Here is a 13,856-nt window from a genome sequence, read left to right as displayed (position 1 = left end):
AAAAGGCTAAAGATATTACCCATGTTACAGAAAGAAGAAAAAAAATCAATATTTAAAGGATAAAGCACAATTTTCCATTTATCTGCATGATTCCTAGACTTACCAAGTTACAATTCAAATGATGATCACTAGAAACCCTCTTATGAATGGATATGTATTTTTCTTTTGCTGGAACATATTATACTAAAAAAAAAAGCTTCATACAGAAGTTTTGCTTTTTCAACTTTTTAAAGTAAGGGTAAAAATCAAAACAAAGTAAAAAGGGGAAATGTTTTTTCCCAGTAAACTGTGACAGAAACTAGACAATAACTTGTAATTAGGGTCTTCAAATTTTTCAGGTAATGTGTACTCCTCAACAGGAAGAAATAATTCTAATCAAATTATTCATTTAAAGATGTTGGACTTCTTTCTTTTCATAGTTGATTGTGATGGACATTTTTTTCTTATTATAGTAATGATCTTGAATAGTTTGACCTTTTTAACCCTGATTATTAATGAAACAATGAAGCTGCTTAATAATCTATTAAATATATAAGAATCTCCTGCTCTTTTTAGTCAAAAAGTTGTTCTTACAACTCCCTCCTGGTTGAATTCTCCATGAAGTTTCTAAGACAGCTACTAAATACTAAACAAGTACAATTTTTTTATGTTTACAATTTTTGAAGGCCTCATTAGTAGTATTCAAAATGCATACACATTACCAGACTGTATAACATGCCAGCTATTGTTTCTGCTCCTAGTGGTTGAAGAGTGAAAAATATCCAGTTGACACAGTATTTTGAAGTACAGTCTTAAAATTTTAAGAAATTTTATGAACAGACATATGTCTATAATTGCTGAAAACAATATAAGTGTTGCATGGCTTGAACATTTTGCCTGACTATGCAGAGCTCCAGGTCTGGGGAAAAAAAAAAATATCATTCCCAGACCAAGAGATTGTTCACACTAATCCCATCGCAAGGCTGGGGTCAAACACACTGCTGGTAGCAAATTTCACATTTACATATTCAATATAAAATTTGCTGTTGGCAAATATGACCTTAACATTTAGTGTTCATGAACAGTCACACTAATCAAGCACCAGAATATAAATGCTCATGAAAAATGAATAAAAAGTGGTCCTAAAGAGTTTGAAATCAAATTCTAATTCTATATTTGAATAAATATTACTCTACAAACCTATTCCTATTTGTTCAGTTTTGAATGTTATCAACTTCAATATGACAAAGAAAAAAAATTCCTGGACAAATCTGTATTTGAAGTAATGCTTTAGATCAATATAAGCAGTTAATTCTTCTAAGCTTCTTGGCTGCTCAGGATCTAATCTCTGAGAAAGTTATTTTAGTACTTCAGGGAAAGTGCCCAGTGGGAAAAGTTCTCAGCTGGGAAAACACATAAGAATTCTGTGATTCTGTAACATACTTTCATGCCATTTAATGCAATAGCAGTTTTTCTGCCCCAGATTAATTGCACTGCATCTGGGTGAAGTTGAGAAAATTACTTTGTTCTTCAAAAATATTTGTAAAAAAGAAATTCCCCAGCTTAATATGATATGTAAATTTATAATTGTAGGCAAATACATACGTATTCAGCTAAACTGGGATCCAATACAATTATAATTTGAAAATTTCAGAAATCATATTTCCTTAACATTTTTAAAATCATTTTCATCAGTGTCTAAATTTTAAAGGCAAAACTGGATTTGGAGGTACTCATGCTGTATTTTAATTAACTGGAGAACATTTATAAATATTTTGGAAACAAAAAAGCTTAGCATATAATTCCAAAGAAGTAAAAAAGATTTTATTTCAGCACAATGACAAAAAAGCACTGAATTACAGTTTTAATCAGTTTATAGCATGAGGTCTATGTAACTTTCAAAATTAAGCATAAATCTAATATATTAATCAAAAGTGATTAGGCTACTTATAAGGGTTGCAACCCTTATTTTACCTTTTCTTATTTTCTTAATTAAGCAATAACACCACAGAAATCCATTCTTGTCAGCAGTTAATTACCATTTGCAACTATAAAATCTTATAAAAACAATAAATTATTGACTATTATATAGAGTGAATGTGTTTTCAGGAACAAAATTTGCAACATCAACAATAAAAGAAAACCAGAATGATTTGTATAATTCTATTACATTGCTGCTAGGTTATTATGCTAGAATATTAAAAATGAGTGCATGAACTACAGGTCTCACTTTTAGAAAGTTCAAGCCTCTCAAACCTTAATAATTCTAGTTTTACAATTTTCTTTGTGCTCTCATTTTCTATAAAAATTCAGAAAATAAGAAAAACACTGCTGATGCCACATTGCCCCATGATATTTAATGAACATAATATACAGATGCTTTGACTCAACAAAGGATGCCCACATTTAGATAGCACTTTCCTGTTCAGATATAAAGGTCCTGGAATTCTAAAAGCTGCAGTTGTAGAAGTAAAATCAAATATTTAAATGTCTTTTAAGCCTTCAATTTCCAAAGCTCCCAGTGTTTTAATTGGAAAAAAAAAAAATTTGTTTCATAGATTTGTTGTTGCCATTGTTGTGTAGGTGATTCACTTTACCCTAAAACCTCACTTATTGGTTGATGGAAAGATGCTTTATTGTCTGTGAAAACTTGCAATCTTTCATGGTGATGGATATTTAAATAAAATATTTTATCTGTTAGCGTTCATTATGGTAAACTTTAGCTCTCACCAACATTTCTCTGCAATCATTCATTCAGAAATCACACATGACCTGAAGTGCACAAGGGATTTTGAATATGTTTTGTATTTGATTTCCCATATAAACATATGGGAACAAACTGAACAAACAATATCAAAAAAACCTCAAGAAATCTGAAAAATGGTGGAAATTTTGTGAAACATGCCTGTCTATCCATTTACTACATAAATACTTCATACTCAGAATAGTATAAGAAGGGAATGCATTTCAGAAAATCTAGAAACCTCCTCATTACTTCCTACTGCAAGCCAATGCTTAAATATGGGAGTTTACTGATGTAGAACAATCCCTTGAAAATTCCTTTTAACAGGTCAGCACAATTAAAATCTTTTAAATGCTCTCAATCACTACTGGCTTGACAAGGGCAAGTGAAGTGGAATAGAGCTATGAACATTTCCTAGATCACATTTAAAGATAGATGTCATTATCCTGGTAATGCCAATTCAGCCTGAGGAGTGACTATTTCCCATTTTTCTCAGAAAAGGATTAACAGCACAGGGAGGTAACTCTTGCAGGTGTCTGCCCAAAAAATCTAGAGAACGTGCAACTGTTGTAATTTTTTACTGAAGAGCTTCTTCCCTCAGTAACCAATCCTGCACAGAAGTTCTTCTTGTGACCTGTGAAACTCTTACTACTGCAAGCTGTTTTACTGGCCACAGTCTTTCAAAACAGCTAACAAGAAACAGGTAGTACCAAACTAAACTTGTATAGCAGCATCAGTACTATCAGGGCAAAAGAAAAAAAAAAAAAACAACCAAAAACATCCAGAAATAGGCCCAGTGCTGACAAACAGATACCAAAACACCAGTACCATACTGTACCATACTAGTGGTTGAGAAGTATGGGGTGGGCCATCTGGAAACCTCCATGTATCTGGCTGGAACAGGCCAACACTGGATACTATTGAAAAATTATATAGAGTCCATTCTCCTTTCCTCTTCCTCCTCCACCGATCAAACTGTCAAAAGACAAAGACCCAATGTAGAGAAAAAAAGACCTAAAAATATGTATAGGTGTTAGATAATCCCTGGATTAAAAGCTTTTTCCTGGCACCCACTTGATTTTACTATAGTGAGAACAATGAAATTTCTGAAGAGTTAAAACGGGTATTTTAACTGCTGGAAAGCTGTCAGAAGACTATGTGTGTGCACATTTGCAGTTCTTTGAGCACACCTCCTGGCTAATTAATGAGTACACCTGCTCTAGTCTTCCCACTGCTCTCTCAGGTCCACATCAAGCCATTAGAAATACAGAAGTTGCCTTTTGGAGGTGAACATTTGCTTTCAGTCTATATCACATGGTTGCTACCTGTTTAAAGAAAACATAACTGGTGCCAGTTGGATAGTATTTTCTAGTTATCATGAGTAAATAAAATCTTAATAGTGACCAGAGAAGATAATTTCCATGTCCATAGGAGTTTTCATTTTTCCTACATTAAGTTGGAGTGTTTTGTGTCTGTTTAATTTTTCTACCTTTTGGAGGCTGTGCCCAGAAAGAAAAACACTGGGTCCCAGAACTAAAGTGTAATTGAGGTTTAGCTCCACAACCAGGAGATGCTGTGCAGAATGAAATATTTCAAAAAGTCTTTTGGAGGGTAAAGTGCACTCATGTACAAATAAAGATGAAAATATTTCTATTTGCCTCCTAAGGAAGAAGAGAAACCTGAGCCTTTACAGTAAAAATATCAATGTAAACAAGGTCACAAACAAAGCATATTTGATGGTACATGCTTTAAATCCACTCCTTAACTGTTTCTTTTCTTTGCAGCTCAGGCTTTCAGAATTAATAGACCTGTATGACAAAGGAGGAACCAAGGACAGTTATTTGAAGGATGTTGTGCTGTAACTGGTGATTCAATCTTTCACTCTATCCCGCTAAACCCTAATGGATTTTTGCTTTGAGGACTGTAGCTATGTAATAAGGAAATAACAATATTAATCATGTAGGCTTGGTATTAGTCATGATGGAATGTTCTACTCCCTTCTATTAAAACTCAGCAGTAATGATGAGTAGTTTTAAAAGATGATATCTTAATAAAATGACTAACAGAACTACAGGTATCTTGAGAAAAAGAAATGGAAATATAAATTAGGAAGACTAGAAACATATTAACATATTTTAAAAGTCTAACATTATAGTACTCTAATAAATTCAAGTTTTTACAGAGTTTGGCACAATTTCAAAAATTATTTAAACACTAATAAAACATAGCTATAACCAGATTAGGAAAGCAGATGAACACACATTAAGAATACTGCTCCAGGATATATCCAGATTCCAGGAATTTCCACCACAGAGCTGAAAACAGCTAAAACAGGCTATTTACAGCTGTTAGGTTCTTTTCCACTTGATGGGCACTTATTTCAAATCAGTGCTGAAATATTTGACAGATTATTGTTAGCTCAAATTTCATAAGCATTAGGATATTTAATAACAGGTATTTTCATTACTTATACCAGGATAGCTAAGGCGACATCAGTTTACTATTATTATTGTTATTGTTATTACTCAAGTCTTAGACAGAAAACAGCAGCTCTATGAAAGAGTAAGTATTAGATTTCCAGGAAGTTTACATTTAACTTTTAAATTCAGAAGTTAAAAGCTGCAGATTGATTGCAGTCTTAGAAGCACTGGCTGCACAGCTTCCACATTTAGAGTCAGCATTCTGTCTAGAGGGGAAAGAATTAAATGGCTGTGCCATGAGTTATAAAGTACAGGATCTCTGCAACACCAGAAAGTGGTAATCTGTGTTTGGAGGTTACTATTATCACTTCATGAAACTGCAAAATATTAATGCAGAGGTACTTTCCTATAACAGATTCAGAAGTACTTAATAAAATTCAGAGAGCTAAATCCTATAATAGTCTAGGTCTCTGTTTCATAGTTAAGGAAACAAAGATAAGAAAATAACATAATTTACCAAAAGACACATCTGTAAGGTCAAGATGGAGGGAGATTTCAGATCATTTGGTTTCCTGTCTTAAAAATACAATATGCTCATTCTTCTGCTTAAAAATATTTACAAGAAACATTGCCAAAGCTATTCAAATTGAGTTTTAAAAATGAGTTTTAACAAGACCATAATTTTAAGAGTAAGTCCAGACTAAGAGTTTCATTAGCTGCAGATGATTGCAGTCAAGCAGCAATAACCCCTACATTGCCATTTTCACATGACATAAATGACTCAAGGAGAGCCAGCACAGTTACAGTTCTCCTGTGAATGTTGAGAAAAGGGGGAAGCAAAAGATTCAACGCAGTGCATGAGGACATCTCACATCAGGTCATTCTTCTGGAAAAAAATGGTGTCTTGTGCAAAATGCAAGCAGTGCTTGAAATGAACCACAGTGCTACATATTGTAGTTAGCTTTACATAAAATCCACCAAAGCCTGGATATCAATTCTGTCTTTATCGCTATCTCCAACTACATGAGCTTTTCCTGTTACTTTTCAAGGAAAGCCCAAATGCCACATTAACTGACACATGCGAGCTGTCATTTTTCATTAGAAAAATTCCCTGAATGTCCCCCAAATAGAAGAAATAAGAAATAACTTCATACCCATAGTCATTTAATTTCTACTATTTCCTAAGAGAAAAAAACAGATGCTAAGATGCAAAGAGATATGCAACCATAGTTATTGATACTATCTGAGATGTTTCATTCACAACATTAAGAACAGAGACAAAATTAAACATATCAGCCTTCATTCAACTGCAATTCTACCTTGGCTCTAGATGATTTGGTGCACTACAACTCTGAGCAGCAGATCCAACACAAGGTTTTTGGTAGTATCCAACTGAACTGACATACCCTCCTACTCGTAGCCATTTACAAGTGTCTCAAGGGCCACTCACTCTTTCCCAGAATCTTGTCTATTTTTATTGACACTAGTGGCTAGACCCAGAACCACCAAAAACATCCATACAACCATACTATGCTGGTGCTTGTCTATCCATCTTTATGTTTGGACAATAAATGGAGGTAAAAGCTAGGAATACATTTATTTCCAGCCTTAAAAATAATCATATCTATTACTATGGATAACCACATCCACTAGGTGCGTGGACTGACAAGCTGTGCATTGTTAGACCATATTAATTAGACAAAGCCAAAACTCATAGGTCTGTCTCAGAATAATCTAATTTCAGGCTTTTAAGATTCTTGTTGAAAAATTTAAAGGAGAGTCTACTGAAAAAGGAATAATTAAAACATCCTGAGTAAAAAAACACCACAAACTTGTGTATTTAAACAGATATAATGGACTCTTCTTCTATATACAAGTTCATATTGCATTTTTTGGACTGAAATTGCCAGTTTGAGAGATGCTGAGAGATATTTTTTTTATATAAATTGCTAGCTTATTTTTTTTCTGCAGCCTCCCCCTGTATTGACACTTCACCAGAGAGACCATGTCCTTACCTTACCACATGAGAGCACTAAGACTGAAGCAATGTTATCCGGTGTTCAGTTGGGGCTCTTTACAACCCAAGAGAAACAACAAGCTTAGAGACAGTCCTTGATAGAAACTCATCATGTGCTTTCATGGTATGAACAATATTTTCACCTTCTACAAGCAGAAAACTAAGCTCAAGATTAAGTGATTCACCTATAGCTAAAAAAAATAATCAGAAAGGAACCATGTAAAGAAATCCAGTAAGGTACACTAAGAGCTGACTAAACCTACCTGTCTAGGCTTATGAGTCTATTAGTCCATCCATCTATCTATCTATCTAATGTCAAGAGTAATGGAAGACAATAAAGACAACAGATTGCCCACAATGTTAACTAAGATCACTGTACTTTGGGGAAAGATTCTCCCTGCTATTAAAGATGCCTTGAGTTTGATTAAACTAACTAATTTTGAAACTCAAATCATTTTCTATACATAGTATGGTTATGCAGTAAAGCAAGATTAAATACCAGGGTCGACTAATCATCAGTTTCATACAATAGGCTGCAGTGATTATGCCACAGATTTTTTCACTGCAGAGCTATGAAGATATGACATATATTTAAAGTTTCCATAAGCAGCAACACATTTTGCATGTAGGAAAAGAATGAATGCTCATCACAGTAACACTGTAGATAGAAGTCTGAATTTTTTACAGGTATCTTCAGCATTATCCACTGAAAAAAATTACCCACTGGTTTACAATGAAAATTTTCTAAGACATTAAGACAACCCAAACACTAACACGTCCTTACAGAACATTGTACCTGCTAAGCCTTAATTTGGTACAGAAAAAATCAGAACAAAACAAAGCTACAAGTTCAGGTGTCCTGCAGAGCCATTGCAAAAGTGCCTAGATGCAATATGGATTGAAAATTAAGTTTCAACTCCTGTTCAACTCCCTGCTGCAAGCAACTAGGCTCCACATGCTTCTATTTACTCTGTATCACCTTCAGATCAGAGCTACAGATCCTCTATTTGATAAAGACCCCACAGGACAGAAGTCCAAGAGCAAGTCAAGCTGCAGAGGATGTGCTGCAGACAAAACCCTACCTGTGACTCCTGCTGGCACACCAGTTGATGTATTTATTCTTTACTGAAGGCTAAGCCTTAACCCACAGGTTACTACACAATGCAGAACCAGAAATATTACCATTATTGCAGCTTTACAACAAATTTACTCCATAAACACGTAGCATATAACAGTGAATGTTTCTGAAAAAGAATGGACTATCAGAGTTCATTTACTTTGGCTTTTTTATTTATATTATATATCACAACTCTTATGTATATTTTTAATAAAATTTCATATGGAATTTTGATCCTATTTAAATATTTGTCAATATTTGCTATGAAATATTAAAAATTATTCTTAATCCTTAAAATAAGGATTTCATTTAGGACTTATTTGCTTCTTGAATTCCTAAACCATTTGCAAATACATAAATGCACATGCAAAACTGGTAAGATACTATTTTTTTAAATCATAGAGAATTATCTACAAGGAGTTTAAGAAGCAGATTATGTTAGATAAATAAGGTATAAATCAAAATTTAACATAACACTTGCTACTCCATGTCAATCCCCTCTTTCAACTTTTCCAAAACCTCTTTTCTTCCCATGAATGGGTTCCAACCTTATCATAAATACCCAAAAGATTCATGTATCATTTTGAGGGTTTAGGGAATGTCTCAGAAAACAGAAAATAAAATCCTGATGTCCTAACTAATTTTCAATCTGCATTCAAGTGTACAAGGCTACTCTTTCAGCAATATTGTTCTCATGTTTTGTAATTCCAACATTTAAATTCCCCCTGAGATATTTGCCATATTAATGCATGTTAAACAAATCAGCTGCAGTAAACTTATAAAATATTTACAACCTGATCATTGTTGCACAGACAAAACTTAAAAGCAATATAAATACAACTATTAACCAGTATATACAGAAGGGGGTATGATGAAGGCTCTGAAGAATGAAGCAGGATTTTCAGTAGATTTCCAAAAGGAAACAAGTGTGCAAAAACACTCTGAAGAATAGTGCAGTGATCTAATCTTCAGCCTCCAATAAACTTCTTCATCAGAACTTCATCCATATTAACTCCTGCTTTCTATATCTGAACAGCACATATTCTGCTCTGTCATAGAGCAGAATGCTGGATGAAACACAAAGACCATCCTTGAATTGGCAGAGTCAGAAAGAGAAGCTTTCAAATATGTCCTTACTATTTTACTTTAAAAATACAGATACAAATTCTATGGAGCTAAACAGGATTTAAAGGTAATTTATTTGGTAATCTTTTAATTTCTGGCATTTTTTTCTGAAATAAAGGGTTTTCTGCTTCTGAAAGTGTTTAAGAAGAGTCAAAAAAAATATGGCTAAAGTACATGATGCATTTAGCAAAACTGATTCACCAGTGGAAACAGACTACTACAGATCTCTCAAAATTTCTTCTCTAGAAGAAATCTCCTTAATAATTTTTTTTTATTTACCCAAAATGATAGCATCTTAACTAAAGGAGAAGAGCACCCTCATAAGGAAGAGCCAGAGGATGAGTGGCAGATGAATAGTTTTCTCTTGTTTTTTAAATAGGATTAAAAGTAACCAAACAACAAATCTCCAACATAGTGCAAATTACAGCTGTCGAAATTAAAATGACCCCACACAGCCAGAAAGGTGTAGCACTGCTGAAATTTGACAGCTATTAGCTGGAAGAAGAAATGCTGGAATTTGTACAGCTCAAATCTTCATAATAAAACAATCACCTTTAATATAGAAAATCCTATCTGAGAAGAGCAATTACACAGATTTAGGAAGAAGAGATTGCACTTTGTTGCTTGTCATGTTAGAAGGTACAGGCATATTTGTTTAGAAATAGCAATAAAACAGCTGATGCCACTGCATTGCTATCAGCATACACTATCATTTCAGCAACTACAAAAGACAAAAAAAGTAGACTAAAAAACAGAAAAGCTCACCACTTCTTCATGCCTGCATTTTCTCACATTAATTCCATTAATCTGTTATTAAAAAGATAAAGAGAAGACTTACTCTACATTTCATAAGCATAGATTTCATTTCACTTTTCTAGAAAATTACAGACAGAATAATTTGCAGTTTTACTCACCTGTAGAATTGCATCTCCTATAAAGAGCAAACCTGAAAGTTCCGCTGAAAACAGAAAGCAAATTTTTCACTCACTTTGTACAAAATATCCAACATTTTGTGTACAAAAATTTTTATTCAATTTAATGCTTTTGCATTATCTTTTAAAATTTCAAACAAAAAACATGACAAAAACTTCAACATAAAACTTCCAATAAAATTACTTGTATTTTCCTTTTACAACCCAAAATACTTGTGTATCAGTGTTACAATCAAAGAGGCTATTTAGCTCAAGCACACAACTAGGAAACTTCTTCCATCAGTCACTAGCACCTTTCAGGCCATTCTGGTAAGGTGGAACATATTTTTCTGAATAGAAAATGACTGCAGGACTAGGTGTTATTTGCCTGAGAAAGATAATTTCTTACAAAGAGAAAAAAGCAACATGGAGACTCCAGAGATACTTATGAATAACAAATTTAATTTTTAGATTTTTACCAAAGATAAAGGACCCTTTAGATCCTGCATCTTTGATAAGTCTGATAAATAATAGGAAAAATTAATGCTGGATAACACTTACATATGCTGAAGAGCTAGAAAGTCAATATATTGTAAAAAAATCACCAGTCAAACTGAATGTGATTTTAAGAACAAAATTGCATCACAACTTTATAAAATCTAATTCTACACTTCCAATTTTTAAACACTGTGCTCCATTTCAGAGCTATCTCATTCAAATATACCTTATAAGTATACCAGAAATATAACAAAGATTCTTTGTCTGTAAAGGCATTAAAAACCTTTGAGAACATGAACATGAGAATTATGGGATATTAACAGATTACATGTAATTTTTACCTATAGTACTCCATATCAACATAGAAGAAACTGTCTGGAAAAAGCTAGTATCAGACTTGAGCCAAAAACTTTACTTATTTACATGAGCTGCAAAACAGGAATCAATATTTATGTAAATTATCATACTCAAGTCCTTGCTTGGTGGAATGATCCTATTAGCTGTATTTAAAAATGGATGGTTAAATTATTGCAGGACAGATATTCTGATTTATTTTGAGGCATAGGCTTTGGGTCAAACAGCATTTTCTCTATCAAAGTTCTCTAGTCCAGGAACACAGCACGACACTTTCTACATCACAAGACAGCAGTCTTCTACAAAAGAGATATCCCTCAAACTAGCTCTGCAAAAATCAGCAATATTTTTATTGAAAGCAGTTATGAAAATTATATCACACCTAGGTATTGGGGCTAGAAACAATGCAACAGCTACTGCAGCAAAAAAACTAATGACAGAAATAAAATTGCACTTCAGTGTGCTCAATTAGACTTAGGTATATCTTTCTTATATATATTTTTCCTGCAGTGCTTAATAGCATTTTAATAGGTACTGCATGTAATATATGCCACATCTTTATGTATTAGTTACGTGTGTACTGAAAAGACTGTAGTCACAAGTATAAATTCTTAAGGTTAACTTTATTGCCTTCCTTAGGGGTTCATTCCACACTACTCCTTATTCTCCCTAACTCCAACTTCCACATCTACCTTTCAAGGTTGGCTTTTGGTTCTCAGTATGCTGATTCTTCCATACTTCTCTATCTGAGTGGGTGAGTAAGAGACTTTTTTTTTTTATACTGACACATTTTAGTTCAGTAGGAGGAGAAGCTGAGTTCTAGAATTATTGCGTTACAGATGGAGGGGAATGTTTCCAAGTTGGCATTTCTGGCCTTACACAAAGACATACAAACATAAGATATTAAGTACACATTATTAGTACTGGTTCACAACCTTCCTCCTTCATACTTGTGCACATCTTGAGCTGTTCAACTATTATCCATGTATCATTCCAATAATTTCAAAATGTTGCCAGTTAAATCAATACAGAAATTCAGCACCAGTTCTGTTACTATTAAAAATAAGTATGGCCAAAACTTTATGCAGTACTTAAAGTACTCTAAATACAACCTGAGTATGCAGGTTAAAAAGTCATGCATTCTCCTGCTGTGTTACTATGATTTAAGAGCCAAACATTCAATCTGCTACAATTTCCAGACAATAATTACTGGGAAGTCAAAGCCACTAAATCATTGCCTTTCATTAAATTTATTAAACATTTTCATTCTATTGATACTTTCCTATTGCTTTTCTGTAATTTCTATTTATTTTCTAATACTTTCCTATTTCTTTACTATTACTTTACTATTTCTATTTTCTAAAAAATAAAAATAAAAATTGAAGACTTTAAAAAATATTCCAAATATCAATTCTGTACTTTTTCAGAAAAAGTTTCTGAGGAAGAGAAAGTTCATAAAGACATAGGAGAGAAAGGGTTCAACAACAGTATTTGTTTTAACATTGACTGAAAATCTCAAGATTCTTCAAGATCTTTTTCTAAAGGGAACATTAAAGTACAGTGTAATAAGCTGATACCTGATACCCACCTCTTTGTTCTTTGGAAATCTTAGAAATGACCACTGGAATATTATGTTCTGCTCCACCCTGAAAACAAAATAAATGGCAATCTTTGTCAGTCACTAAAAAACATCTTTTTACTTAAAGTTATATTTTACCCTTTCTCTAAATGCAGTTTTTAGAGAGACTGAGCAAATAACTCTGATTCTGCACTTCTTTTTCTAATGAACATTTGACTGTGATGAATTCCTTATTGTTTCACATAAAGAAGTTCTCAGTTGCCATCATTAGCTCGGGAAGTGAATTCAGAACTCTACCAGACATGAAGGACATCAGTTTCTGTGAATTCTGGAGAGCCTAATGTATGAAATGTGTCCTGTAAAAGCAGAATGGACATCCAACTATAATGGCAAACACACTGTGTTTTCATGCTGGCAAGGAGGTAAACAAAAGCACAAGAAAGGAGGTTTGGACTTTTCATGTCAAAAGCAGCCTTTATTTGTTTCTGTCTGTCACATAAGCACAAAGAGTGAGGAAAGCAGTGGCATAAGTAATATGAAACAGAAAAAGAAGCATTAAGAAATGGAACAGTAGGTGTTCACTAACGGGGAGAAATAAAGGAAAACCAGGTGATAGTTTCAACAGTTCGACAACAATTGAATGCTGTTGCTTCATTCAATTTATCCTGTTGGGACTGGAAATATTTGTGGTGCTTAAGAACAAAGTAATAAAAGTAAAGATTAAATGAAAAGGAAATTCAAAGGAAGGTAAAGGCAAAAATACACAAATACTTTTTCCTCTGCCAAGAGCATCAAAGCATACACTCAAATGCAAGCTGTACAAATTCAGGTCACCAGAAACCAATGGCTGCCACACTGTTGTTTTGACTAGGAATACTGGTTAAGTGTTTTTTTACTCTTCTTTTCTGCAGACAGATTTTACTTTGGAAATGATGGCTTTTTTAGGTCCAGGCACCTTGTGTCAAGTTGTGAAAAGGACTGACATAGGTATTTCAACCCCTAAGGAACAGCACACATCCCTTCTCCATGCAATATCAAAGTGTTTGAAACTGAACAGACTCCTGCACTCAACACCTCCTTCTGTCATGGAATAAAGATTCTGTGTAGCCACAG

The 13,856-nt window shown here is 33.6% G+C and overlaps 1 protein-coding gene across 2 annotated transcripts in view; it reads right to left on the bottom strand.

Moving 5' to 3' along the window:
- SNTG1 (syntrophin gamma 1) overlaps positions 1–13,856 on the bottom strand; it is a 320,654-nt gene that overhangs the window by 120,195 nt on the left and 186,603 nt on the right. Inside the window, exons 5-7 of one of the 2 annotated variants that reach the window (XM_066563043.1) lie at positions 12,753–12,810; positions 10,316–10,359; positions 10,167–10,208 (exon numbers count right to left, since the gene is read on the bottom strand). In XM_066563043.1, coding sequence (XP_066419140.1) covers positions 10,167–10,208; positions 10,316–10,359; positions 12,753–12,810 — 144 coding nt within the window. The remainder of the gene's footprint in view (positions 1–10,166; positions 10,209–10,315; positions 10,360–12,752; positions 12,811–13,856) is intronic. The other variant, XM_066563052.1, reaches the window with a different exon arrangement.

Source organism: Molothrus aeneus, chromosome 1, assembly GCF_037042795.1.
Source record: "Molothrus aeneus isolate 106 chromosome 1, BPBGC_Maene_1.0, whole genome shotgun sequence".
In the NCBI taxonomy this organism is placed as follows: Eukaryota; Metazoa; Chordata; class Aves; order Passeriformes; family Icteridae; genus Molothrus; species Molothrus aeneus.
This window is presented reverse-complemented; position numbering and strand designations above follow the sequence as displayed.